The sequence below is a fragment of the Onychostoma macrolepis genome, chromosome 06 (assembly GCF_012432095.1).
Source record: "Onychostoma macrolepis isolate SWU-2019 chromosome 06, ASM1243209v1, whole genome shotgun sequence".
In the NCBI taxonomy this organism is placed as follows: domain Eukaryota; kingdom Metazoa; phylum Chordata; class Actinopteri; order Cypriniformes; family Cyprinidae; genus Onychostoma; species Onychostoma macrolepis.
The window spans coordinates 12333083-12358330 of NC_081160.1; the positions used below are offsets into that span (position 1 = coordinate 12333083).

At 41.0% G+C, this 25248-nt stretch overlaps 2 protein-coding genes across 3 annotated transcripts in view; one reads left to right on the forward strand and one right to left on the reverse strand.

The window, feature by feature from the left end:
- ten1 (TEN1 subunit of CST complex) overlaps positions 1-20127 on the forward strand; it is a 44004-nt gene extending 23877 nt beyond the window's left edge. For both annotated transcript variants that reach the window (XM_058777899.1, XM_058777900.1), the window contains exons 2-3: positions 18696-18853; positions 19021-20127. In XM_058777899.1, the coding sequence (XP_058633882.1) occupies positions 18696-18853; positions 19021-19163 (301 nt within the window). In that variant the 3' untranslated portion in view covers positions 19164-20127. The remainder of the gene's footprint in view (positions 1-18695; positions 18854-19020) is intronic.
- The window catches only part of evpla (envoplakin a), a 43017-nt gene continuing 37424 nt past the window's right edge, over positions 19656-25248 (reverse strand). Inside the window, exons 20-22 of the mRNA XM_058777894.1 lie at positions 24015-24122; positions 23840-23932; positions 19656-23668 (exon numbers count right to left, since the gene is read on the reverse strand). Coding sequence (XP_058633877.1) covers positions 20324-23668; positions 23840-23932; positions 24015-24122 — 3546 coding nt within the window. The 3' untranslated portion in view covers positions 19656-20323. The remainder of the gene's footprint in view (positions 23669-23839; positions 23933-24014; positions 24123-25248) is intronic.

Genomic DNA, 25248 nt, shown 5'->3' on the forward strand with positions numbered 1-25248 from the left:
TGTTCAAATACTTATTTTCCTCACTGTATGTTAAATTGTTTGTTTTTGTGATACGTTTGATTTTAGCTAGTAATTTGATGCTAAAAAAAATGGGGCGTGTCGTTATGGTTGATTGGGTCTGCGGGAGTTTGGGTGGGAGTTTGATTCCGCGGCTCCACCTCACGACACTACTGCGCAGACTCGGGGCTCCAAACGAATCTCTACTGCGCAGACTTGGGCTCCAAATGACGTCATTTACTCAAGATGGCAGCGGCCATACTGAGATGTATTCGCTTCACATTTCTATAGTGGAAGGAAGTGGAGACGTGTCGTCCATCTTTTTTACAGTCTATGGTCGCAATAAACACAGCTTGTAGAACGTACCTGAGAGTGAGCGAACCAGTGTTCAGCCATACATATGGGAAGTCAAATGCACTGAAAGTGGGACGAAACAGCGCAATGTTACAGAGCTCGTGCACGGATCAACGGACCGAGCTGCGCTACCGAACGAATCTTGTGCTATGAACGGCACAAACTAATCTCATAAGCATGGCGCTGATCAGTTAAAAAAATAATTAATGTACGCACACAAATGACGTTACATCTGCTCAAGTGCAGAGAAAATGAAGGACAGCATAACTGCTGAGGGCGGAAACTATAGCAATGCAGGGCTGCCAATCAACCCCCGTGGCCTGGCCCTCTGAAATGTGACGTCACACTGCGGTGAGAGTCAAAACGGTTTAAAGGGGATTAAAAAATGAGAAGTGGGTGGATTTTTATTATTGTAGGGTGGTTGTGTTCACACACTGCCAACACACATTTATGTCCAAACACCATGCAAAAGTGTATTTTGCATAATAGGTGCCCTTTAAAAGGGGTGGGGAAGTAGGTGAATCTAGCTTCAAAATCGCTAAATTGGCAACACTGCATGATGCTAGTATCCACAGGAATCCACTACGGTGTTGTTCTTCTTTTTGTTCAATGGCTGCTCACTCCTTAGGAGTATTACCACCACCTACTGTATATCGTGTTCACATGGGTGATGAATCTGTATTGCTATCCAGGAAAAAAAAAAATTGTAATGCCCCACCCACCCCAGAGGATCAGAGCCCAAGCTTCAGCTGGCGCTGCGTGTTCAGCTCCTCCAGCTTCCACACTAGGCTCCTCAACCTCCGAGATGGGCAGAAGCATCGTGATCCTCATCCTCAAATACTAATTCTTGTGGTCTAGTTCTGTAAGCTCTAAAAATGTTAAAACCACCTTAAATATCTGATTCTCACTCAAACCCCTTCCCAGAAGGTCCACGACGCTCACTGGCTTGTTCCTTATATTGCTAAAGAGACTGTTACGCTACTCATCATATTTATATTTAAAAAGCACATGCTCTACTGTTTGAAAAACATCACATTCATCACACATACCATTTTCATGCTTTCCCGTTAATGCAAGTGTTGAATTTAGTACTGTGTGTAATCTGTCCTTAATGTAGAAATCATTACTTCTTCCTTTCTGTGCCTTCCATAAAACTGTTTTTTCCCTACTGATTTTACAATATTATAATACCACCTACCTGTGCTGCTATTTTCCCATCTTTGTTGCCATATTCTTATTATTTTCCTGTTAATCACTGATTTTATCTCATTTCTTCCCAGAGGTACCTTAACATCCAAGTTTTTCTTTAATGCTTCTTTTGCTAACTTATCTGCTGTTTCATTCCCTACTATCCCGATATGTGCCGGTACCCAACAAAAGTATACAATTATACCCTCTACTTTCAGTCTGTACAGTAATGTATACATTTCTACTAGCAGGTCTTATCTATCAATTTTTGTCGACATTATACTTTTAAGAGCTGATGAAGAGTCTTAGCAAATTACAATCCTATTTGGCTTAATCTATTCTACCCATTGCAATCCTACTATTATTGCAGTTAATTCTGTAGAGTGTACGGACAATTTGTCACTTAACCTTAAACTTATTTTCGTCTTAAATCTTGGAACGTGCACTCCTATGCCCATTTTTTTTGTTCGATTGGACCTTTAGATCCATCTGTATAAAAGAATAAAAATGTTCTCTCACAAAAACATTGATTTCACAACCTGTGGGGAAAATAATTATTTGATCCCCTGCTGATTTTGTAAGTTTGCCCACTTAAAAAAAAGAAGGGCTTATCGTTTTTATGGTAGGTTTATTTTAACTGATAGAGACAGAATATCAAACAAAAAATCCAGAAAGAAGCAACATACAAATGTTAAAAAATATTTACATTTTAGTAAGTCAAATAAGTATTTGATCCCCAAGTAAAACATGACTTAGTACTTGGTGCAGAAACCCTTGTTGGCAAGCACAGAGCTAAGACGTTTCTTGTAGCTGGTCACCAGGTTTGCACACAGCTCAGGAGGGATTTTGGTCCATTCCTCTTTACAGATCTTCTCAAAGTCATTAAGGTGTCTTAGCTGTCTCTTGGAAACTTGAAGTTTCAGCTCCCTCCACAGATTGTCTATAGTATTAAGGTCTGGAGACTGGCTAGACCACTCCATGACCTTAATGTGCTTCTTCTTGAGCCACTCCTTTGTTGAAGATGGGTCATGTCATGCTGGAAGATCCATCCATGACCCATCTTCAGTGTTCTGGCTGAGGTTTTCATCCAAGATTTTACAATACATGGCCCCGTCCATTTGCCCCTCAATATGGTAAAGTCGTCCTGTACCTTTAGTAGAAAAACAGCCCCAAAGCATAATGTTTCCACCTCTGTGCTTGACTGTATGGATGGTGTTCTTGGGGTGATAGTCAGCATTTCTCTTCCTCCAAACACGACGAGTCGAGTTGATGCCAAAGAGCTCAATTTTGGTCTCATCTGACCATAGCACATTCTCCCAAGCCTTCTCTGAATCATTTAGATGTTCATTGGAAAACTTTAGATGGGCCTGTACATGTGACTTCTTGAGCAGAGGGACTTTGCGGGCACTGCAGGATTTCAATCCATTGCGGCATAGTGTGTTACCAATGTTTTGCTTTGTGATTGTGGTCCCAACTGCCTTGAGCTCATTAACAAGCTCCTCCCGTGTAGTTCAGGGCTGATATCTCACCTTTCTTATGATCATCCTTATCCCATGAGGCAAGATCTTGCACGGAGCTCCAGACCAAGGCCGATTGATGGTTGTTTTGTATTTCTTCCATTTCCGAATAATCGCACCAACAGTTGTCTTCTTCTCACCAAGCTTCTTGCTGATGGTCTTGTAGCCCATTCCAGCCTTGTGCAGGTCTACAATCTTGTCCCTGATGTCCTTTGACAGCTCTTTGGTCTTGCCCATGGTAGTGGAGAGGTGGGAACTCGGAATGGAAGATACAGATTCTTTGGAGAGGAGTCTTTTATACACACAGCGAGCTGAAATTAGGAGTATCTTCTTAAAGTGACAGGACTAATCTGTGTTCCACATGTGCACATAACCAATCTGTTGGAGCCAAAATTCCTGCTGGTTGGTAGGGGATCAAATATTTATTTGACTTTTAACATTTGTATGCTACTTTTTTCTGGATTTTTTGTTTGATATTCTTTCTCTATCAGTTAAAATAAACCTACCGTAAAAATGATAAACCCTTCTTTTTTTTAAGTGGGCAAACTTACAAAATCAGCAGGGGATCAAATAATTATTTTCCCCACTGTATATCTTTCTTCTGCTTTTTCCCGGGCCTCCAATAATCTCATTTCAAAAATAGGTTCAGGAATATTCCATACCGATACAAGTCAAGTCAAGTCAAGTCACCTTTATTTATAAAGTGCTTTTAACAATACAGATTGTGTCAAAGCACTTAACATACACCATTTAATGGCATGTTTGAAAAGATTACTTCATTCTCCAGACCACAATCCTTGACCCAATGTTCATATTTCCATCCAAAACTATTTCCTCCATTCTTTTTATATTCCCAACAATCATTTAAGAATTGTGCGTGTTCAATGATTCTTATTACTACCCTGTAAGTTAACCCAATACATAATCGCAAGCTTTTCTCTTCTTAAATCTAATGGCATCTCCCCCATTTCAACCCTGATGGCATCTAGAGGGGTTGATCTTATTGCTCCACAGCAGATTCTGAGTGCACTAGACTGTATGTTGTCCAGTTTCTTTTAATTCTGATTTAGCTCCAGCACCATACACTGCACACCCATAATCAATGCTAGAATGTATTTAGGCTTGGTATACATGTAACAGTGCACTTATTCTTGCTCCCCATTCATACTTAGCTATTGAAGTCAGCTATTGATGCAATTTATTACGCCTTTGTTCCTTTATTACTACATTTCCTAAATTCCAACCTCTTTTCCATAACTACACCATCATCTGCATATAATGCCTTCCCAATATTTGGCTTAACTCTTTCAAATATATCATTAATCATTGAATTAAATAAAATTGGACTGATTACACTTCCTTGTGGTGTCCCATTCAGGATATCATATGATGCTGACATTTCTTCACCTGTTCTTGCCTGGAATGAATGCTCAAACAAAAAATCTAATATCCAATTACATTCCCCCTATTCCAATTTTATTTTGATTAATTAACAGTCCTTCCCTCCATAAAGTGTCATATGCCTTTTCAATGTCAAAGAAAACAGCAACAAGAAATTATTTCATTATTAGAGCTTTTTATGACATCATTTTCAAATAATACCTTGCATAATGTAGATATAAGAGCAATTGGCCTATAACTATTAGATTCTGTTGCATCTTTACCTGGTTTCACTACTGGTATATTGCACTTTTCCAATCTTTGGGTAAGGTGCCTTCATTCCATATGTGATTATATAAATCCAATAATTCTTTAATGGCTACCTCTGGTAAAAAAAATTAACATACTGTAACTGATCATGTCTCTTCCTGGTGTTGTATTCTTTGAATTATTAATGGCTATTTTTAACTCAAAAGAATTGAAATCCTCATCCATATTACCATCAACTCCTTGTTTTTTCTTATGGACATTCTCATATTGTCAGACTGTGTCTCTACGTCTTGTGTTTTCCCCTCTTCTTGTGACCTTATTTGGAGTTCCTGTCCGTGTCCTAGTTTTTGTCATTAGTTAATTAGTCCCCAGCCCTGTGTCATTAATTATCTCGTCTCCCCAGTATTCTTAAGTCCTGTCTTCCCTCTCCTCTGTATTCGGTCTTAGTCGTACGTATGTAGTTGTCAATTGTTATGTAGAGTCATATGTTGTCAGCTATTGTCATATGTGGTTGGTACGTGATCTCCTAGTGTTGAATTTAGTGATTGTATATCTGTAAGTCAGTAAATATCATAATAAAGTCCGTAGTTCCCTTTTCCACGTCTCCATGTTTCCCTGGATCCCACTACGACAGCATCGTGACAGAAGACCGAACCAACACCGAATTAATGGAACTGGCCGCTCAGTTCGTCGCCCTTGCTCGCCAGGATCTCCCCATCTACGAGTTCGCTGGGGAGTTTTGTAAATTGGCCGCGGGAGCCACGTTGGACGACGCAGCAATCCTCCACCTGTTTCCGGCTCGGGGTCTCCTACCACCGCCCCGTGGACCTCCCAGATACCACAGGATTGTGCTGGAGGGAAGGGTCTACCAGTGTCTGGGAAGCGTCCGGTCCCGAGTCGGAACCAGCCCGCCACCCGCGTCTCTCCCTCACACGCCGTCGTTCGCGACTCATCCAAGCCCGCCGTTCGCGGGGAAATTCCGGCCGCCACCCGCTGGTAGACCCTCACATGCCGCCATCCGCGGCCCGCCCAAGCCCGCCGCCAGAGTGTATGGCAAGCCCGCCAGTGCCTGCCCCTCGCAAGTGCCCGCCAGTGTCTCCGCTGGTCCCGTCCAGCCCTCCTGCGTCTCCGCTGGTCCCGTCCAGCTCCGCGCTTTTAGAGCACCTCCCAGTGCCTGCGCCACGAAGGCGCCTGCCTATCTCCGCGCTGCCAAGAGTCTGTGCTTCCAGAGCGCTCCCCAGTGCCTGCGCCACGAAGGCGCCTCCCTATCTCCGCGCTGCCAGAGCCACCTTAAATTTCCCCAAGAAACATTTTTTTGGGGTGGGGGGGTAGTAATGTTCCTGCCAGAGAGGCCGAGGCCTCCTGAGTCCCCTGACCCGCCATGGCCTCCTGAGTCCCCTGATCTACCCTGGAGGCCATCCATCCTGATACCCTGCCCCTTGAGGCCTTCAGAGCGCCCACCCCCCTCCCCGTTGGATGTTGTACGGCGCGGGACGCGCCTATTGGGAGGGGGGGGTAGTGTCAGACTGTGTCTCTACGTCTTGTGTTTTCCCCTCCTCTTGTGACCTTATTTGGAGTTCCTGTCCGTGTCCTAGTTTTTGTCATTAGTTAATTAGTCCCCAGCCCTGTGTCTTTAATTATCTCGTCTCCCCAGTATTCTTAAGTCCTGTCTTCCCTCTCCTCTGTGTTCGGTCTTAGTCGTACATATGTAGTTGTCAATTGTTATGTAGAGTCATATGTTGTCAGCTATTGTCATATGTGTTTGGTACGTGATCTCCTAGTGTTGAATTTAGCGATTGTATATCTGTAAGTCAGTAAATATCATAATAAAGTCCGTAGTTTCCGTTTCCACATCTCTGTGTTTCCCTGGATCCCACTACGACAGCATTGTGACACATATATTTTACTTAGTTCTTGTCTTCTTTTTAAGAGCTCATCATACCTGCAAGTCATCTGTAGGAGAAAAAGACAAGACCCGCAAATCCGTGGCCACAGAACAGCAGAATAAAACTTCATATAGCTTAATGTGTTAAGATAGTGCTATTAAAAGATCAAATTCAATATACAGTTTATTAATATATAGTGTTTTCCTCCCATACCGCAAAAGTGGCATAATGTGGCATAACGGACTAAGATTATAAAGGCTAAACTCAATATGCTCCTTCATTATTAAAACATAATTACTATGTACAGATCCAGCAAACATGCCCGCTGTGGGCCCCAAGTGCGTAAAATGCGGGGCACATGTGGGCCCCACACTATGGGGCCTGAGTGGGACAACCCAAAGTGTGGGTTGAGATTGGGCTGGCCCACACAAAGCAGAGTGGGCCCCCAATGGGGCCAATTGTGGGCCCATAAGTCAAGTCAAGTCACCTTTATTTATATAGTGCTTTTAACAATACAGATTGTGTCAAAGCACTTAACAGTATCAAATTGAACGACAGAGTGTCAGTAATGTATAATGATATGATTAAACACTCAATTTTCAGTTAAAGGCATTTCATTATTGAATTCAGAGATGTCATTGTCTAGCTCAGTTTAGTTTAAATAGTATCTGTGCAATCAAATCGGCGATAATCGCTAGAAATTAAGTGTCCCCAACTGAGCAAGCCAGAGGCGACAGCGGCAAGGAACCAAAACTCCCTCTGTGACAGAATGGAGAAAAAAACCTTGGGAGAAACCAGGCTCAGTCGGGGGGCCAATTCTCCTCTGGCTAGACGAAACCCGCAGTTCAAAAGTTTATATTTCTATTTTCTATTTTGTTGCAATTTCTAACAATAATAGTATTATGTAGTTAGGTATTTTATTATATTTTTAGTTATTTTGTTATATTTTTAGTTGTATTTATTGTATTTTAATCAAGGTCTTCACTGGGGATATGTCTCTGGGGCTCATCTAGGTGTCCTGGTCTCCGCTGACGATCAGGGCTGTAGACATCATCTCTTGGTGCTGATCCACCATCTGATCGGATACGGACTGAGAAACAGAATAGGAAAGAAACAGACAAATATTAGCGTAGATGCCATTCTACTTACGATGTAACGAGTACATTGTGTGTTATGGGGAGTGTTCCCGGTTCCGGTTGATCTAATTAATGCAGCCTAACAATCCTTTAACGGATTTGAATAATAGAAGCGTATTAGTGTGTTATGTGTAAGCCAGGCTAAAGAGATGGGTCTTTAATCTAGATTTAAACCGACAGAGTGTGTCTGCCTCCCGAACAGTGTTAGGTAGATTGTTCAAGAGTTTGGGTGCTAAATAGGAAAAGGATCTGCCGCCCGCAGTCGATTTTGATATTCTAGGTATTATCAAACGGCCAGAGTTTTGAGAACGCAGTGGACGTGGAGGACTATAGTGTGATAAGAGCTCGCTCAAGTACTGAGGAGCTAAGCCATTCAGGGCTTTATGAGTAATTAACAAGATTTTTAAATCTATCCGATGTTTGATAGGGAGCCAGTGCAGTGTTGACAGAACCGGGCTAATATGGTCATATTTCCTGGTTCTAGTAAGGACTCTAGTTGCTGCATTTTGGACCAACTGTAGTTTTTTGATCAAGCGTGCAGAACAACCACCCAATAAAGCATTACAATAGTCTAACCTTGAGGTCATAAACGCATGAATTAACATTTCTGCATTTGACGTTGAGAGCATAGGTCACAATTTAGATATGTTTTTGAGATGAAAAAACGCAGTTTTACAGATGCTAGAAACATGGCTTTCAAATGAAAGATTGCTATCAAACAGCACACCTAGGTTCCTGACTGATGAAGAAGAATTGACAGAGCAGCCATCAAGTGTTAGATAATGTTCTGGTGGATCAGCACCTAGAGATGACCTATCTGGGTAGCACACGTACGTCTGCAAGATGTCTGTTAAAGATCTCTTGATCTGGAAAGCATCTGCTGTCTACAAACGTCTGACAGATGTCTGTAAGATGTCAGTTTTGCATACATTCTAAATCATAAACATCTTAAAGACATCTAATAGACGTCTATTTGACATCTAAAAGGACACGTCCTATAGACATATTGCAGATGAGCAAACACTCTAAAAAATACGTCTTGCAGATGTAAATGCAGACGTCAAATATACGTCTCCGAGATGTACGTGTGCTATCAGGGATGCTTTACAGGGTTGTGACGGTGAGGAAATTTTCCCACCGGTTAATCGACGTATGACAACACCGGTAATACCGGTATTAGAAGGCGAGAGTTATTTTTGCAGATGGCTCTCATCCTCTTTTTAGCCAGTTTGAGCTCTTGAAGTCAGGTAGACGTTATAGAGTTCCCCTAGCAAATAAAAATGTGTATAAGAGGTCCTTTATCCCCAATGCAATTAGAATTATTAACTCAGCAACTTTTTAATTAGCAGTGTGTAAGGCTTGAATTGTATCCATTTTTTCTTTGTGTTGTGTGTGTAACGTGACTAGTTATTGTGATTTTATTCTATTTGTATGTTGTTACTAATTTTGTTGTGTTGGTGAGCCAAAGACAATTTTCCACTCAGGTGGACAATAAAGTTGTACATTAACGTACATTAACGTATCACCGTGGCGGGGGGTCGTTTGAGTTTTCCCTCTTAACCGAGCGCATAAAGCCACCGCACGCACTACCTTTCCTCAGTTGAAATTCGCTTCTCGCGACCTCTGAATTTTTCTCTGTTGGTTTTGACTTCACTTAACCGTCTACAGGAGGACACATCTCTGGATCAGCCTCTGCCAGGCGTGCTTGTCAATTTACCAGGTCAGCTGTTTTTATTCTGCAAGCCGCCCACGCTCGCACTATTACTTGGCTGCCCGCCTCTTACCTGTCCTTTTCCATTGTCCGTTGTTATTGGCGCTTTCCAAAAAGAGTACGGTTACCACTGTGGGCAACCTGTCGCGAACCTGCCCGGCCACGTGCGACGGCCTCATCGCCGCTTGGGATCCCCATCCCCTTTTTTGCGTTGTTTGCATGGGTCTTCAACACGCTCAGGAAGCCATCAATTTAAATAAACATATAAATAATAATCATGCTCCTGCGTCGGAGGCTCAAGGTGGCCAACACACAGGGATATTTTGCCGGCCCCATTTCATTAACGGGCCACCCGGCTCCGGGGGACGCAGACAATAAAGGCCTTCTCTACGCCTCGATGGACGTATGGCTAATGCTTCTGCGCCTCTGCCCTATCGGTCCTCCTCGAGTTTTATGAGCGAGCGGCTGCTCGCCTCAGTATAGAATGGCCAGCACCTCTAATGTGTCGGACCAGGAAAAGGACTAGTTTTCTCTGCATGTGCGAAACACATGTGCGTTAGCATCAAATGGACATTTTTCTGCGTCCATTCATCAGGCCTCTTATTAAGCCCCGGCTTTGGCGATAAGAGCCCTCAGCGTCTCCTCCCTGCCATTCGCTTACCAGCGAACTGCTGGTCGACATTGGATAACAACCGTCGAAAGGGTCGCCATCACCCGCATTCTCTGGTAGGAGTTACCCATGGTGAATGACCTCGTTTTCCGTAATGCTCGTCAAACTGTCCGGACAAGCTGGCTCTCTCGGTGCAGAGAGCACGCACTGGGGCTTAATCTTTTCTGTCTACCTGACAGTGAAAAGGGAAGCGCCGGTCTAGCCTGGCCAGGCTCTCTTCGGTCTTGCTGTCGCGCTAATACAGCAGCGCTGAGACGATAAGGAGGACTAGGGTTTAAAAATGTCCCTTCCTAGGAAGCCTGCGGGCCAGATACCCTCTGTGTGGGGAAAAAAAAACCTCCCTTTGAGTAAGCGGCTGGCTTGTTGCACGGCCACAGGTGGCTTTAAGTTCAAGTTCACAGGTGGCCAGCCCTCCGGACACCAGTTCTGCCCCTCGTATTTCCCCATCTAAAAATGGAGGTTATCTGTCAGCGCAGTTGGGGGTACCTGTTCAGTGTTGACACGGGCTTCACTGTTCCCGGTGTAGCCCAGTGTGCGTTTCCCCATTTTCAGAGGGGAATACAGTGAGAAAAAGTGCACAAGCAGTGTCACCACACAGCTCCCTTCACACTAATCTGACAGATTATATAAAGACTTCGGTCTCAGTGTTGCCCAACACATAAAAAGACAATAAATAGATCAAGCAAACGAATCACATGCATTCGTTAATAAGAGAGAACATCTCTTTAAAAAGCCCCACATGTCATCCCTTTGTTACCCACGAGATGGCGCCATTGTACCACAAATGAGCGAACCGGCCGAACTAGCAGCTCGAAGCAGTTCTCCGGTGTGTGTGGGGATGCTCGCGAATCACGTAACAGTCTGGGTGTTTTTATCAGCTCCTGAAAGGGTAATTCACACTATGATGAAGGGGCTCAGACTTCAGTTTGCAAAAGATCCTACCTTTCAACGGAGTTCTCTCTTCTCATCCAGAAGAGAGCTCTGCTCACATTCTGAAAGACGAAATCTCTTTCCTCATCGAGAAAGGGGTTGGTCTCCCTCGCACTTGAGCAGACAGGGGCTTTACTCTTCGTTATTTCCTAGTTCCAAATAATTCAGTTTCGCACATGTCTCAGAACAAGGGGTCTTATGGCTTCGGCTGTCCATGTCCTACCTCTGGGCCATCTGGAAATGACAGTTCATGAAGTGGGTTTTATCTCTTCATTTCAGGCCATTATGCGATCTCTGCCGCTCTGGCACAGTGATGCGCTCATGCACAGCAGCGCTACATCACTGGAGGAATGCAGAGTGTTACGCTCATGGGACCCACTGGGGGCCATCATGTTGCGGAAAGTGGAAAACGACAGACGCGTCCTTAACAGGATGGGGAACCATCCAGGAGAGCAGAACATTGAACTGTGTGTTGCTGAGCACACTCTGCTCTGCCCACATGAATTTTTTGTTTTGAGCTCCTCACAGTTCGGAAGGCTCTAAAACATGTTCTGCCCTGCCTGCAAAGACTTCACGTGCTGGTGCGTTGTGACAACACCACAGTCATATGAACCGCCAGGGGGGATGCGCTCCTCCAAGCTTCATGCACAGCTCACTGGCTGTTAGTATGGGCCCTTTCTGTCCTTACAGGCAACCCATGTCCCAGGCATTCTGAACAGGGGCGCAGTCCTTTTGTCGTGGGGGAACCCACTCTACGGAGAATGGCGCCTCCACCATCAGATAGCAGAACTGCTATGGAAGAGGTTTGGTCAGGCAGAGTTCAACGCTGATTTTGATAGCACTCAGGTGGCCTAAAGCTCCATGGCTGGCAGAGATAATCCCTCTTCTGTATGCCTAGCCATGGCCCCTCCCATTACGCACGGACCTCCTGTCCCAAGCGAACAGGGAAATCCACCACTCTCACCTGGACTGGGTGGCTCTCTGGGCCTGGTCCATGAGAGGGCAATCTTAAACACATTGGGGTTCTCCCCGCATGTTATTGCTACTATTCAGAAGGCTGAAGCCACTTCTGCATGCTCCTTTTATGATTGCAAGTGGCATGTATTTGAGGAGTGGTGCAAGGGGTACCAGCTAATATCATATCAGTGCTCAGTCACTGATGTTTTGGGCTATTAGCAGCTATTGCTGCATGCCATGTTGGGTTTGACGGCTCTACGGTGGGGCTACATGCCCTCAAGTTTCATAGATTTATGAAAGGCGCTCGCCTTTCCCTTCCAGTCACTAGACTGGGGACTCTCCATAGTGCTGGATGCCCTTTCTCAACAGCCCTTTGAGCCCCAGGGAGATATCTCCTGTCTGCTCCTGGCCTTGGCTTCCGCCAAAACATGTCAGTGATTTGCACGCGTGCTCTGTTCATCCCTTGTGCAATAAACCTCTCACAGTGGAGATGGGTTTTTCTCTGGCCTAACCCGGCCTTTATGCCAGAATGCTTCCCAGCTTTCATTTGTAAAGTGTTTGAGCTTCTGCTCTTCACCCTCCTCCTTTCTCCTCTGCGGAGGATCAGAGGCTAAATGCTTTATGTCCTGTTGTGCAGAGACCAGCTGACAAGACCAGCCCTTTCAGGAGGAGTGATCAGCTCTTCAATTTTTGGGCCCCCTTAACATGGGGAAACACTTTTTCTAACCCATGCCTCTCTCATTGGCTAGAGGAAGCCAGCTCTGGCATATGAAGCTAATGGAGTGCGGCTATGTGGGCCTCAGAGTGCAGTTCACTAGGGCCATAGCGGCCTTGTGGGCTCTGTCTAAAGGAGTTTTTCCCTTGCAGGACATTTGTGCCACTGCAAGCTGGACCTCTCCGCACACATTTGTCATATACTACCAGCTTGATGTTACCCACATCCTGGTAGCTTACTCTGTTTTGGTGTGGGCTCTTTGTAGCCTTGTGTTCTTAGACCCTTTACACCTTTTTAAGCCTGGGTTGTCCAGCCCGGCTTATTCATCTCATTAAGCAGGTCATCTGTACACTCCCCTGCCACATTATTATATTTTTATATGTATGTCAATATATTCATATATATAATTCTATAATATATGCCTTTGGCATTATGTGTGTTGTCAGGTTTTGTATGCATGTTACCACATGTCATTTCTTACTTGGTCGGTATTGCATTCTCACTTTGTGTGGGGTCAGATACTTGGTGATGTGTCAAGCAACGCCTTGCCGGGTGACCGTCCTCTGGCTTACAGGGCCTCGCTGTGAGTGTACTGGGCAACCGGGGAGTTGTCCATATCTCCCATAGGTGGATCTCGAACACAAGATGATGAAAGAGAACAATAGGTTACTGTTCGTAACCCCGGTTCTCTGAAACATCGAGTGGAGAGATCCACAAAGTTTGCCCCGCTTGCTGCACGAGAAGTGAATATGCTCACTGAGGAAAGGCAGTGTGTGTGGTGGCTTTATGTGCTCTGTTAAGGGGGCGGGCCCCTTACCTGCCATTGGACACGCGCTCCTGTCTGTCAAGCCAGACTTGGTGCAATTGGATGCTTCTGCAGAGGTCAGGCGCGGATGTCCTTCCCATAGGTGGATCTCTCCACTCGATGTTTCAGAGAACCATCAGTTTGTCTGTGAGACGCGCAACTCTTCCTGCAAAGACATTATTATAATCTATTATTTTTAAGTAACATTATCATGACAGTAATATGACTGTAGCTATCTTTGTAATAATCTTTAGGCGAATGTATGTTGTTTGCGAAGTTGTCGTGTAACAGTTACATTACCTGTCAGAGCAGAGTTTACCGATGTGTATCATGAACAGCCATACATTAATGCTATATGAAACGAGATTTAATAAGCGTGTGTATCATTTAAAAACGTGACAAGCAAAACTCAAAATAACCACTAAAATATGTGTGATTTAATTCCTATTAATTAATTCACAACCATTTTGTAGAATTTAACAAACTTTTAATAGAAAATTCAGAAATTAACTAAGAAATTAAAAAATCTTACCTGGTTGAGCAGAGCTGGGCGGTATCAGTTGAAGCCGGAATGACAGCTCATTAACGATGCAGAGTTCCAGCAGTTCTAGCTCTCATTGGCTAGAATTAATCACGTGGTGAAGAGCTGACGCGTTAATATAATTTATTATATTAATAAATTTCCTTTTTCCTTTTTTCCTTTTAGAAATATTTAATAAATTATTACATCGCTAATCAATACCAGCAATAACAATGAATAAATTAACAAATCAGTCAATGATCTGTATTCACATGGTTGTATTTTGTCAAATAAATAAATTTTATTTAATAATAGCCTACAATGTATTTATATACAAATATAAATACATTGTATTACTACAAAAACATGTATACTATTATAATTTATGTATATTGCATAATTTAAATTCATTGACAAATAACACCAATTCATTATATGTATATAGCCTATATACAGTGCCTTGCAAAAGTATTCAAACTTCATTATTATTTATTTATTTTATTCTTTTTTTCATGTTGTAGCCTTATGTTAAACTACTTTAAATTACTTTTTATACACCATAATGGCAAAGCAAAAACAGAACTGTCACAACTTTGTAAATTTATAAAAACTTAAATAAGTACATTGCATAAGTATTCCTACTCTTAACTCAGTACTTAGCTGAAGCACCTTTACAGGCTCAAGTATTTTTGGGTATGATGCAACAAGCTTTCCACATCAGCATTTCACTGTATAATGTATTTGTGTTATTTGTCAATTATTTATATATATATATATATATATATATATATATATATATATATATATATATATATATATATATATATATATTAGACCCTTTTTCTGTTAGTAAACATTGAGACGTTTTTCTGTGGGCGGGGCTTAGGTGGAGGCAGAAATATTCCACTGACCGCTTCACTAACGCTAGCTATGAAGTTTTGATTTCACTTTTTTCATTTTAAATAGTGTGTAATGTTGCTGTTGGTGCATGAACAGTATCTGCAAAGTTTCTGCGCTGAAAGTTCAAAGTAAGCGGAGATATCGTCTTTTAAAAATCAGGAAGTTTAATGCCTACAAAAACGACTCATATGGGACTACAACGAGATACTTCCTGGGTTGCATACGTAATAAACCCATAAATTTGCATCAACCACTCCCTCCGGAACATGCAAAAAAGGGGGCAAGGCCATGTTCTGCGGCTTTGTCGAAAGAGGAAGAGTTATAGTGAAGAGTTGTAGCCATGACGTCGAAATGGTGTTATTTTCACCCAGCTGTCAGGTCTTCTGTGTTTGGGCTTCCTACAGATGCTGTAGTTCGTCAACAATGGTTAAAATTTATGTTTGATTATGTTCCTGACAATTACAATCCTAGTTTAGCTCTCTGTGCTGCGCATTTTACGGAAGACAGCTTCCAGAATCTACACGAGTTCAATGCCGGATTCACACAGAAACTATTACTAAAACATGGAGCAGTTCCAACTTTAAAACCAGAGGCAGCAGTTGTTGGGCCACAACCTGTAAGTAAGATTTAATAATTTTAAATGTATTTGCATGTATAATTTCAGACGTAATGTTTTAGTTTTATCAAGGTCGTAAACAAATGCCAACGCTGGCTTTAGTAGCCAGTTAGTTAAATGCTATTTCGTGTGTCTTTGACAAACGCGTACAAACATTTTGGATCCGAATTTGTAATTATTGTCACGGGGTGAAGAATCACACGACAAGTGAATGCAGTATAAATGCCCCGGAGGGTGGATTTATTAGTGCTCAAACAGGGTGAGTAAAGTGAAGTCGGTGCCTCTGTGCTGTTCGTGCTCTCTCTCCTCCTGTTCCTTGGCCGTGTGATCGTGCTCTGTGATAAGTCTGGGCTTTAGGAGTGTGCCGCTCGGTCAGCTGCTGCTGCTGTCTGCGGGAGAGATGAGAGAGAGACGTTAGTCCTTGCTTCATGGAGAATGAACTCCCTTGTGGCTTGGTTCGGCGTGGCTTTATAGCCCGGTTGATAACGAGCAGCAGCTGTGACCGGGCGGCTGGTGATGAGGGAGTGCAGGTGTTCCTGATCCGTTTCCAGGGCGACGCTGATGAGTAATCGGGACGCTCGTCACATTATGTACTAATTTTGTAAATGTATTTTCCATGTATACTTTATGATGTAATTTTTCGATTTGATCAAGAACGTAAACACAAGCCAACGCTGTTTGGTTATAGTAGCCAGTTAGTTCGATGCTATTTTGTGTGTATAAGACAAACACAAACTTCAAAAAATTATATGTAATCACAACAGCAAACTTCCATTCAGAAACGTTTTGTAAGAGCCGTGCTTGCGGAAGTTCTGCTCGACTCTCTTCATTACCGCTTTCTGGGTCTGATTCTGGCTCAAACTGATACGGCAATATTGACACCATTATTTACATTTGACCGGAGCACATGCAACTGTCGCCCAGTGAAGGTAATGGGCGTGAAGTTTCCGGACAATGTGCAGTACGCAGTTTAGCCAATCAAAACACACCGGCCCAACTAACCAATCTGAGCCCATTGCCTGTTTCTGAGGGAGTGGTTTCATAGAATCAGGAAGTCAACCGGTCGTTCAAATGACAGAGGAGAAAGCGGCTTACAATAAAGGTGAAATATATAAAAAATAAGGCTTTTTTTAACAAACGAAACACGAAGACATGTTATATCGCACCCCATAAACACAATCAAGCAAAGAAAAAAATCAGTAAACCACCCCTTTAAATAAGTTAACTTTAATGGACAAAATCAGATTGGCCGACCCTATGCTCATGGATGGACGATCTGACAGGATTACCTCCAATTGAGTGACTCGAGTCGCATATAGAGAAACCTAACGAGTAGTAAAGAGAAACTCACCTGTGTCTATCTAGTCATGAAGATGTACATATATTTCAATTTCAGCAGGCAACTATTTTTACAGCTAATGTTGAGACGTGAGAGTGAACTGGGCCAAAATACAAAAAGTAAGTTAAACATTCAATGTGATGGATATATTATTTGAAGATGTAGCCTATGTATCATGGCCAAATAGTTATTTTAAAGTATATACATCCTGTAAATTATGTAAGTTAAGTTTACAATACTTTACATACATTACATTTAAAGGAAGATGTGAATAATTTCTAGAAATAAAAATTTATTTTTAACTTTCTGTATTTGATTATTCTTTCTTGCTATGTTTTTAGAAAGTTCAGCCACTATCAATCACAACAATGTATATTACAGATGATTAAGCATATAAATCGTAAGTTTGTTGTTTTACACACATGCACACAGACATTATTTCATAGTTGTGAGATGCATAAGAAATCTTTAGACGCATAACACAAAAGCCAAGATCATGGGTTCGATTTCCAGGGAAAGCAAGAGCTGATCAAATGTAAAAACTGTAACTTGGATGCAGTGTAATTCGCTTTGGATAAAAGCGTCTGCTAAATGCATGAATGTAAATGTAAATGTAGAGCGCCTCTTGAGACCGGGAAGTGAGGTTTTACCTGCTGGCCTCTGCTACACTCACCCCCCTAAACCTTACTCCCATCCGGGTCACGGCACCAATGTTGCGGCCCTACTTGCCCCGCTCCGAGCGGGATTCGAACCGCGGTCTAGCAAAACCTTGCTATGTATACTGCGTTAAACTAACTGAGACTTGTTACTGTATATCACTTGCATTTCACTGCTCTTGATTTTGATTGCTTCCATTGTCCTCATTTGTTAGTCGCTTTGGATAAAAGCGTCTGCTTAATGACTAAATGTAAATGTAAATATATATAGGGTGTTCTGTTCAGGTCTAATTGGTTTTTTTGAACTACTGTAATATGGTAAAATATATAATCTGTATGACTTTGTCTGGAAACAGCTGCTATAAACCAACAGGTTTTCTTGTTGACCGTGTGCTGTTTTAGTTAAGTATTTGTTTGGCTGATGAATATATTACATTTTTGTTATGGACAATTTATTGTTTACATTTTACTGTCATTGTCACAGAAATCTAATTTTAGTGCAACATTTGTATGTAGATTAAAAAAAAAAAAAAAAAAAAACACAAACAAGGGGCCCCAGGTGTTTTTTTGTTTTTTTGTTGTTTTTGTGGGCAAGCCCACAGTGGGTTGCCCACAGAAAATCTTCATAGGGCCCCAAATGAACAAACTGCAATGGGCCCTGCATGGGCTAACCCACAGGGGGCCCGAGTGGGTTTTGTGTGGGCTTGCCCTCAGAAAACCATCGTTGGGGCCCAAAAGGGCAAAACCGCTGTGGGCCCACATGGACTAACCCACAGGGGACCCCGAGTGGGTTTAGTGTGGGTTTGTTCTGTTTTTCGTGTGTTTATATAGAACATATTATAGATGCTTAACTGACATTTGTATTATAGCCATTTCTTTGTTTCCAGTGTTCATTGTCAAATCATTTCTGTAATGTAGTTGAGCTTGGTTCTGTCTCCTTGTTTCTTGGTTTCATGTATTTTTGTCCCTTTGTTATATTATTGAATTAGTGCATTTGGATTCAACTCTTCCTTGTCTTTTTGTTTACAATTTCCTAATACTGATTAATGGTCTTAATTATTTGACTTTTTAATCATCATTTATGTATTTCTTTCACCTGGCCAAAATATAAAAAATCTAATGTAGCTTGTGTTCATCTTTCCATCTAGACTTATAAGTTACGAGCCAGAAGGGTCCAAAGCCATTCTAAGTGGTCCGCAGTCTTCTGCACAGTGCCATGTGTCTGTGCAAACAACACTTGTTGAACCATTTCAACCCACACTCGGAGCTCAGTATTTTGTTCTTGGCGAAATTGAAAAGACTGATGGTAAGTTTGAGTATGATGTATATAGTAATATAAATCAACCGTAGTTGCAGACTGCTGTGAGTCTAAATCTAGAAGCATTTTGGTTGTGTTTTTATTCAGAATGTGGGTTTATCCATTGTTTTTATGTTTGTTTTTTAACCAGAATTTTCTGTTGCTTCTTCTTCCAGGATTAAGTGGAGTTATACTGCATGCTCGTGCTTTGAGTAGCATTGATGGCGTAGACCTCACATTAATGCAAAAGGCCATTATGGAACAGAGATGTTTCTTTAATGAGAGAATGCCTGAGATTTGTGCAAGCTCCCCACTGTGATCTGTCATGTGTAAAAAATAAATAAATAAACACTGTGAAATGTGATTATTTGAGAAATATTTTTTTGTGTTTTTGTACAATTTGAGAGTATGGCTTTGTGTCAACTTAGGACTATAGGACTATAATGTGTATTTACAGAAAGTAGATATGAATCATTTTACATTTAGCTAATGATTATCAATTGCTAACTGAGAAAAACAAAATCTATTCTTATTTTTGGAAAATAAATTAGTAAAATATGCAGTGTTCATAGCCGAGGTGAATAGTTCTTCAGTTATATATTGTGTTGCTGTATACTGTATGGTATTTTTTCCAAACTTTGACACACCCTATGTATACTGAATGTTAAGTACAAGAGGTAAGAGCTCTATTATTCTTTAGATTTTTGAATTTAATAATAATTATAAAATTATGCCTGCAAATAATATGTTTGATACCACTCTTGTATTATGTGTTTATTTCATTTAGTAAAACCAAGAACAAAGAACAAAAGTAATTCATTACATTTTTTATTATTTTTGTTGAATCTTAACAGCAGTTTCAGAAAGGACAGAGAATGTTAAAGACATAAAAGTATAATGACTTTTAATCAGAAATTGCACTTCTGGCCCATCCAAGGAAATAAAAAAGGCTAATTTATTTTCCACATTTGGTTTCTGATAAATATTTATTGCATTCTATGGGTTACAATATTTTGCCCCATTACATAATGTATAAAATGAAGTAAACATAAGCATCTCAGCAGTTGAGATTTTTAAATGACTATGTTCAATCTAACTAATTTCAGTGTTATGTGGTTAAATTGGCAGATTTTAAAGCACCTCAGATTTACAGTATGTTGCATTACAAGTACAGTATAGATCAGATTAAATATTACTATTTTCATATTAAGTTTAAAAAGCTTGTCTAAACATTTATTATACATTATATATTGATTATAATAAAATCAGAAAGAAAGAAAAAACATTTTCATTGGACTTTTCTTTTTCTGACATGCGGATTCCATTTATTTTTTTATCTTAAGAATACAATGCAATTATAAACTGGTGTTTTTCTTGTGTGATAGATACTACAGTATTATTATAACCATTGAAATTAAGTCAACAGTGCAGAAACTTGATTGAATTACATATTTTGTAAACCAATGAGACTATGAGTGGTTATTTATGACTAAAATATGAGGAAGAATAGGCAGAATTTTTTGAGGAAGCAGGAAGCATTGGAAGACCTGATAGCGGGTCTGTCTTACAACGAGCCAAAGCCTGCTTATAGTTGATCTTCTCCTTTGTGATGGGTTCAGTCAGCTCCTTTGCATAGTTGATCTCTTCCTGAAGCTCTCTCATCATTGTGCTATCAATCATCTTAGAGCTGACAGCATCCACAATGTTAACTCTCCCTGCTTTGTTGGGGTTGACCAACCCGCCTGTCAGAAATTGTGCCTCCATATATCTCATGGCATTCTCTTTGGGCATCCACCCTTTCTGTACAGCCTCTCCGACTGACAGACGTTCTTTGGTCATAGGGTCCTCAACTCCAGTGAAAGCCTTTTGAGCATTTAATAACCGTTGTAATTGACTGGACTCAATAAGACTTCGATCAGCTGCTTTGTTGATAGGATATCTTATGCTGTTGCTGATGTCCACAATGCCACCAGTGGCTGCCTGTGCTTCAAGCAGTTTTTGGGCAGTGTTGGTGTCAATCATCTTTCGATCCATGGCACTGCGGACATTAAGACATGAATCAGTGTGTACATCATACACACCACAAATGGGGAACTCTTCATTAAGCTGTTGAGTTGGTTGGCTGGTAACTGGGGTGTATGGCCGAGATTTTTTTTCACCAGCCACAATAAGAGCAAACTCTGAGATCGGCATTTTGCCATCCTTGTACTGCTGTAGTTGGTATTTAGTCACCCTGCCTTCTTTTAGTGCATTTTTGATGGAGTACTGTTTGCCACTCTTCCGATCTTGCAAAACAGATATCTCGCCATCAGGTCCCATTGTGGTAATTTCCTCCCAGTCACACTCTAGTTCCTGTAATTGTATGTACTGGCTACGATCAATGAAGCCTTGCATGTAGGCATCATATGGTAACATGTCTTTACCAGTGTTAGGATCCAAAATGCTTATCTTTGTAGACACATTTACTTCTTTAGTGCGAGTCTCTGAGGAATCCTCCTTCTTCAAACTGTTCTTTAGCTCCCTAATTATGTTTTCTCGTTTATGAATTTTGTCCTTCTCATCCAGGATGTTCCTTTCCAGCCTCTGAACATCTGATTCCATTTTAATGCTTCTTTGCCTGTTCATTTGATTTCTTTCACTCATCAGCCTAGACTGCTGGTGGAATGAGATGCTGATGTTTTGTCTTTCAGATTCGAAAGTTCTCAGCTCTCTCTGGAGGTTTTCTTTTTCTCTCTGCAGCTTGTCCTGATCATGAATCAAGTTGGTCTCCTCCAGAGATGTCGTAGTTCTTTTACTTGCTTGTCGCTGCAGTTTCTCATTTAGATGGTGAATTTCATCCTCAAGGTTTAGTCTGGCATTTTTCTTCTGAAGTAATTGTTCTCTAAGGTGATACCGTTCTGCTTCCACAGCCTGATCTTTCTCTACACGAACAACGTCTTTATAGATGGTCTTCTCAACCGACTTCTCTCGCTGCAAAATTTCTATCTCCAGTGTCAATTTCCTTATGTCTCTCTCTAAACGCATAATGTCACTGTTCTCCTTATCCATATCTGTTCGAAGACCATTGGTCAGTTTATCTAGTTTTGGATCCCTCTCAACTTTCAGAACTTCCTCTATGACTATGTTCTCTTCAATAGGAGGTGGGGCAGTTTCTAGCTCATGGATTCTGGATTTAATTTGTCTCAGCTCAGTTTCCACCTGGATCTTTCTTTGCCTTTCATCACTGCTCCTGATGGCTATTTCCTTGTCCTCTACGAGTGCTCTCATCTGCTGTACCTCTAGCTCCAATTTTCTCCGATTCTTCACTTCTTCATCTAGACTCCTACCTAGCCTATCATGATCAAGGATCTGCCTTTGGTCCTTTTGTAGACGCACCACCTCTTGCACTACTACTTTTTCCTCTGGTTTTTGTCTCTCAAGCTGAATGTATTTATTCTGAAGATCAAACACCATTTCCTCTGTAGTTCTGCGCCTCTGAGTTTCTTCACGGACCTCTCTCCTGAGACGATCTGCCTCCTTCTCCAGAAGTGGGTCATCAACATACTTAGTTACATCTTTAGTGACAATCTTGGTCTCAACCTTTGACTTTTCTGCCTTCCATTCATCCCTGTCTTTTCTAAGACGGATAAGCTCATCCTGCAAAGTACTGTAGGTTTTTTGCTGGGAATATACTTGATCAGAGAGCCTCTGTATTTCTCTTACATTCTCTGGACTTCTTTCCTCTTTTACAACCTCCTGAACTACTTCCTTGTACTCAATTTTGGGTTTCTGTGCATACAGCACTTCCAGCTCTGTTTTGACAAGACTAATTTGTCTCTCAAAGTCTGAGAACTGTCTGCCATTGTCTTGAAGCTCCCTTCTCAAGCGATGCATCTCTGCCTCTGTCTCAGGTGACACCCTGAAGTTCTCATTAATGATTTCTTTGACTTCCACTTTGGGCTTCATCCTTTGTATTTGGATATGGTGTGACTGAAGGTTGCTAAGCTCAGTAATGAAACTTCTGTTCTCATTTCTCACTTCTTCTATTGTAGTTAAAAGATCTTTAGACTCACTTATGAGTCCAGGGTCCTGCTCAACCCTTTTCACCTCCTTGGTGACAACTTTTGGCTCTAAAGTTGGAATGAGCCTCTCAAGAGTATTGATCTGGCTCCTGGTTTGGGAGATTTCACTTTTCAGTGATTTGCTCCTCTCACCTTCATCTGAGATAGCCATCTCAAATGTCCTAACTGCCTTCAACATTTCTGGATCTTTTTCCAGTCTTACTACCTCCTTTTGCACCACCTTCTCTTTTATGTTTTGCTTCTTTTGTTCCAAAATTGTCATCTCTGTTTGTAGGTGAGCCTTCTCTTGATCTTTAACTTTAAGTTCACTTCTCAATTTGCTTATGTTTTCTCGAATGTTTGATGCTTCTAAATCCAACTGAGGGTCTTTCTCTACCTCTGTCACTTCTCTTGTCACTAGCTTTGGCTTGTTGTTCTTAAGTTCACTTTCTAGGCTACTGATCTTTCTGGACAGTACCTCAATCTCACTCTGTGTTTTGGTGCGTTTCAGTGCTTCTTCATGAATTTTCTTTTGAAAGTCCTCCACATTGGCCTCAAGCTTTGGGTCACGGTAATACTGCAGAACCTCCTTCTCCTCCACTCGCTCTATTCCTCTGCGATTCTTCAGAGATAAATATCTGTTCTTGATGGTGCTCAGGCTATTCTCTGCGTTGGTACGTTTTGCAATTTCCTCCTTTAATTCTTTCTGGAGAACTTCAGTGTCATCAGCAGCTTTTTGTTGCATCTGTTGTTGTTGTTGTACAGCATTTACTTTTACCACATTCTGTGTAAATGGAGGAAAGACCAGTTAATATTTCAAAGATGATTAGTTTGAACAGTTTACATGGATGTTTTACTTTTCATAACAAAGATAAAATGGATTTTAATATAACATGAAACAAATGATCCCTTCTGATCACTGGTAAACTACGAAAAATGTTGATAACATTTGCACCTCAGCCATGATGGACTTTGCTAAGTTCATCTGGTTGAGTAATTGTTCTTTTTCAGCGGCTGTCTCAGCATAATGGTTTGTAAGATCCTTCTCCTGTAATACAAAAAAATAAAGAATTAAGTATTTAATTGATATTAGGAATTTTATGTCATGTTTTATATTTTAGATATCTCACCTGTTTTGCAACAGAGCTAGCTAGGGTGGAAGTGTGAAGTCTTTTAGCATCTATCGCAGGTATGTCATCAAGAGTAGCTTTGTACTTAACACAGTTCATCTCATATTCCTGCCCAAATTAAATGCAATATACAATTTAATAACATGGTATAATCAAAAAATAATTGTACTATTAAAGTCTTTTCACATTTTTATTATGACAGTGTTTTAGTGCGATGGTAAAAATAAATAAATAAATAAAACATCTACATTACGAGATCAAAGTCACAGTATTTTCAGAATAAGGTCAAACTATGAGAATAAAGTCATAGAAATATGCAATTAAAGTCATATTTTGAAAATAAAGTCAGAATTACGAGAATAAAGTCATAGCAATACAAGATTAACGTCACAAAACTTTGAGAATATAGTATATTGTGTGAATAGCTTTAATAATTAATGTGAAAATTCCAGCTACTCTGCAAAAAAAAAAAAATGTCTGTGGCATCCAACCTTTCTTTTGTCACATGTATTTAACATTAAAGTGGAATTTTCACATTAAGTTTATATATGCAATATATATACTTCTCAAAATTCTCAAAATATTGTTGATTAATCTTGTATTGTTACAAATTTATTCTTGTAATTTTGACTTCATTCTCAAAATACTACTATTTTAATCTCATAATGCTAGAACTTTATTCTCAGAATGAAGTTGAAGCATTATGAAATTAAAGTGGTAATGTTTTAAAAATATTCCGACTTTAATCTCACAACTTTATTCTCAAAATATTATAACTATAATCTCTTAATCTTAGATTTATTTTTTCATCTCAATAAAACTCTGTCATAGTTTTATAAAGTGAAAGTGAAGTGACATACAGCCAAGTATGGTGACCCATACTCGGAATTTGTGCTCTGCATTTAACCCATCCAACGTGCACACACACAGCAGTGAACACACACACACCATGAACACACACCCGGAGCAGTGGGCAGCCATTTATGCTGCAGCGCCCGGGGAGCAGTTGGGGGTTCGGTGCCTTGCTCAAGGGCACTTCAGTCGTGGTATTGAGGTAGAGAGAGCGCTGGACAGTCACTCCCCCCACCTACAATCCCTGCCGGCCCAAGACTTGAACTCGCAACCTTTGGATTACGAGTCCGACTCTCTTACCATTAGGCCATGACTTCCCCAATAAATAACCCCATATAAATAAAAATGTATATTTGGCGTGTAATTCTGGATTAAGACATTT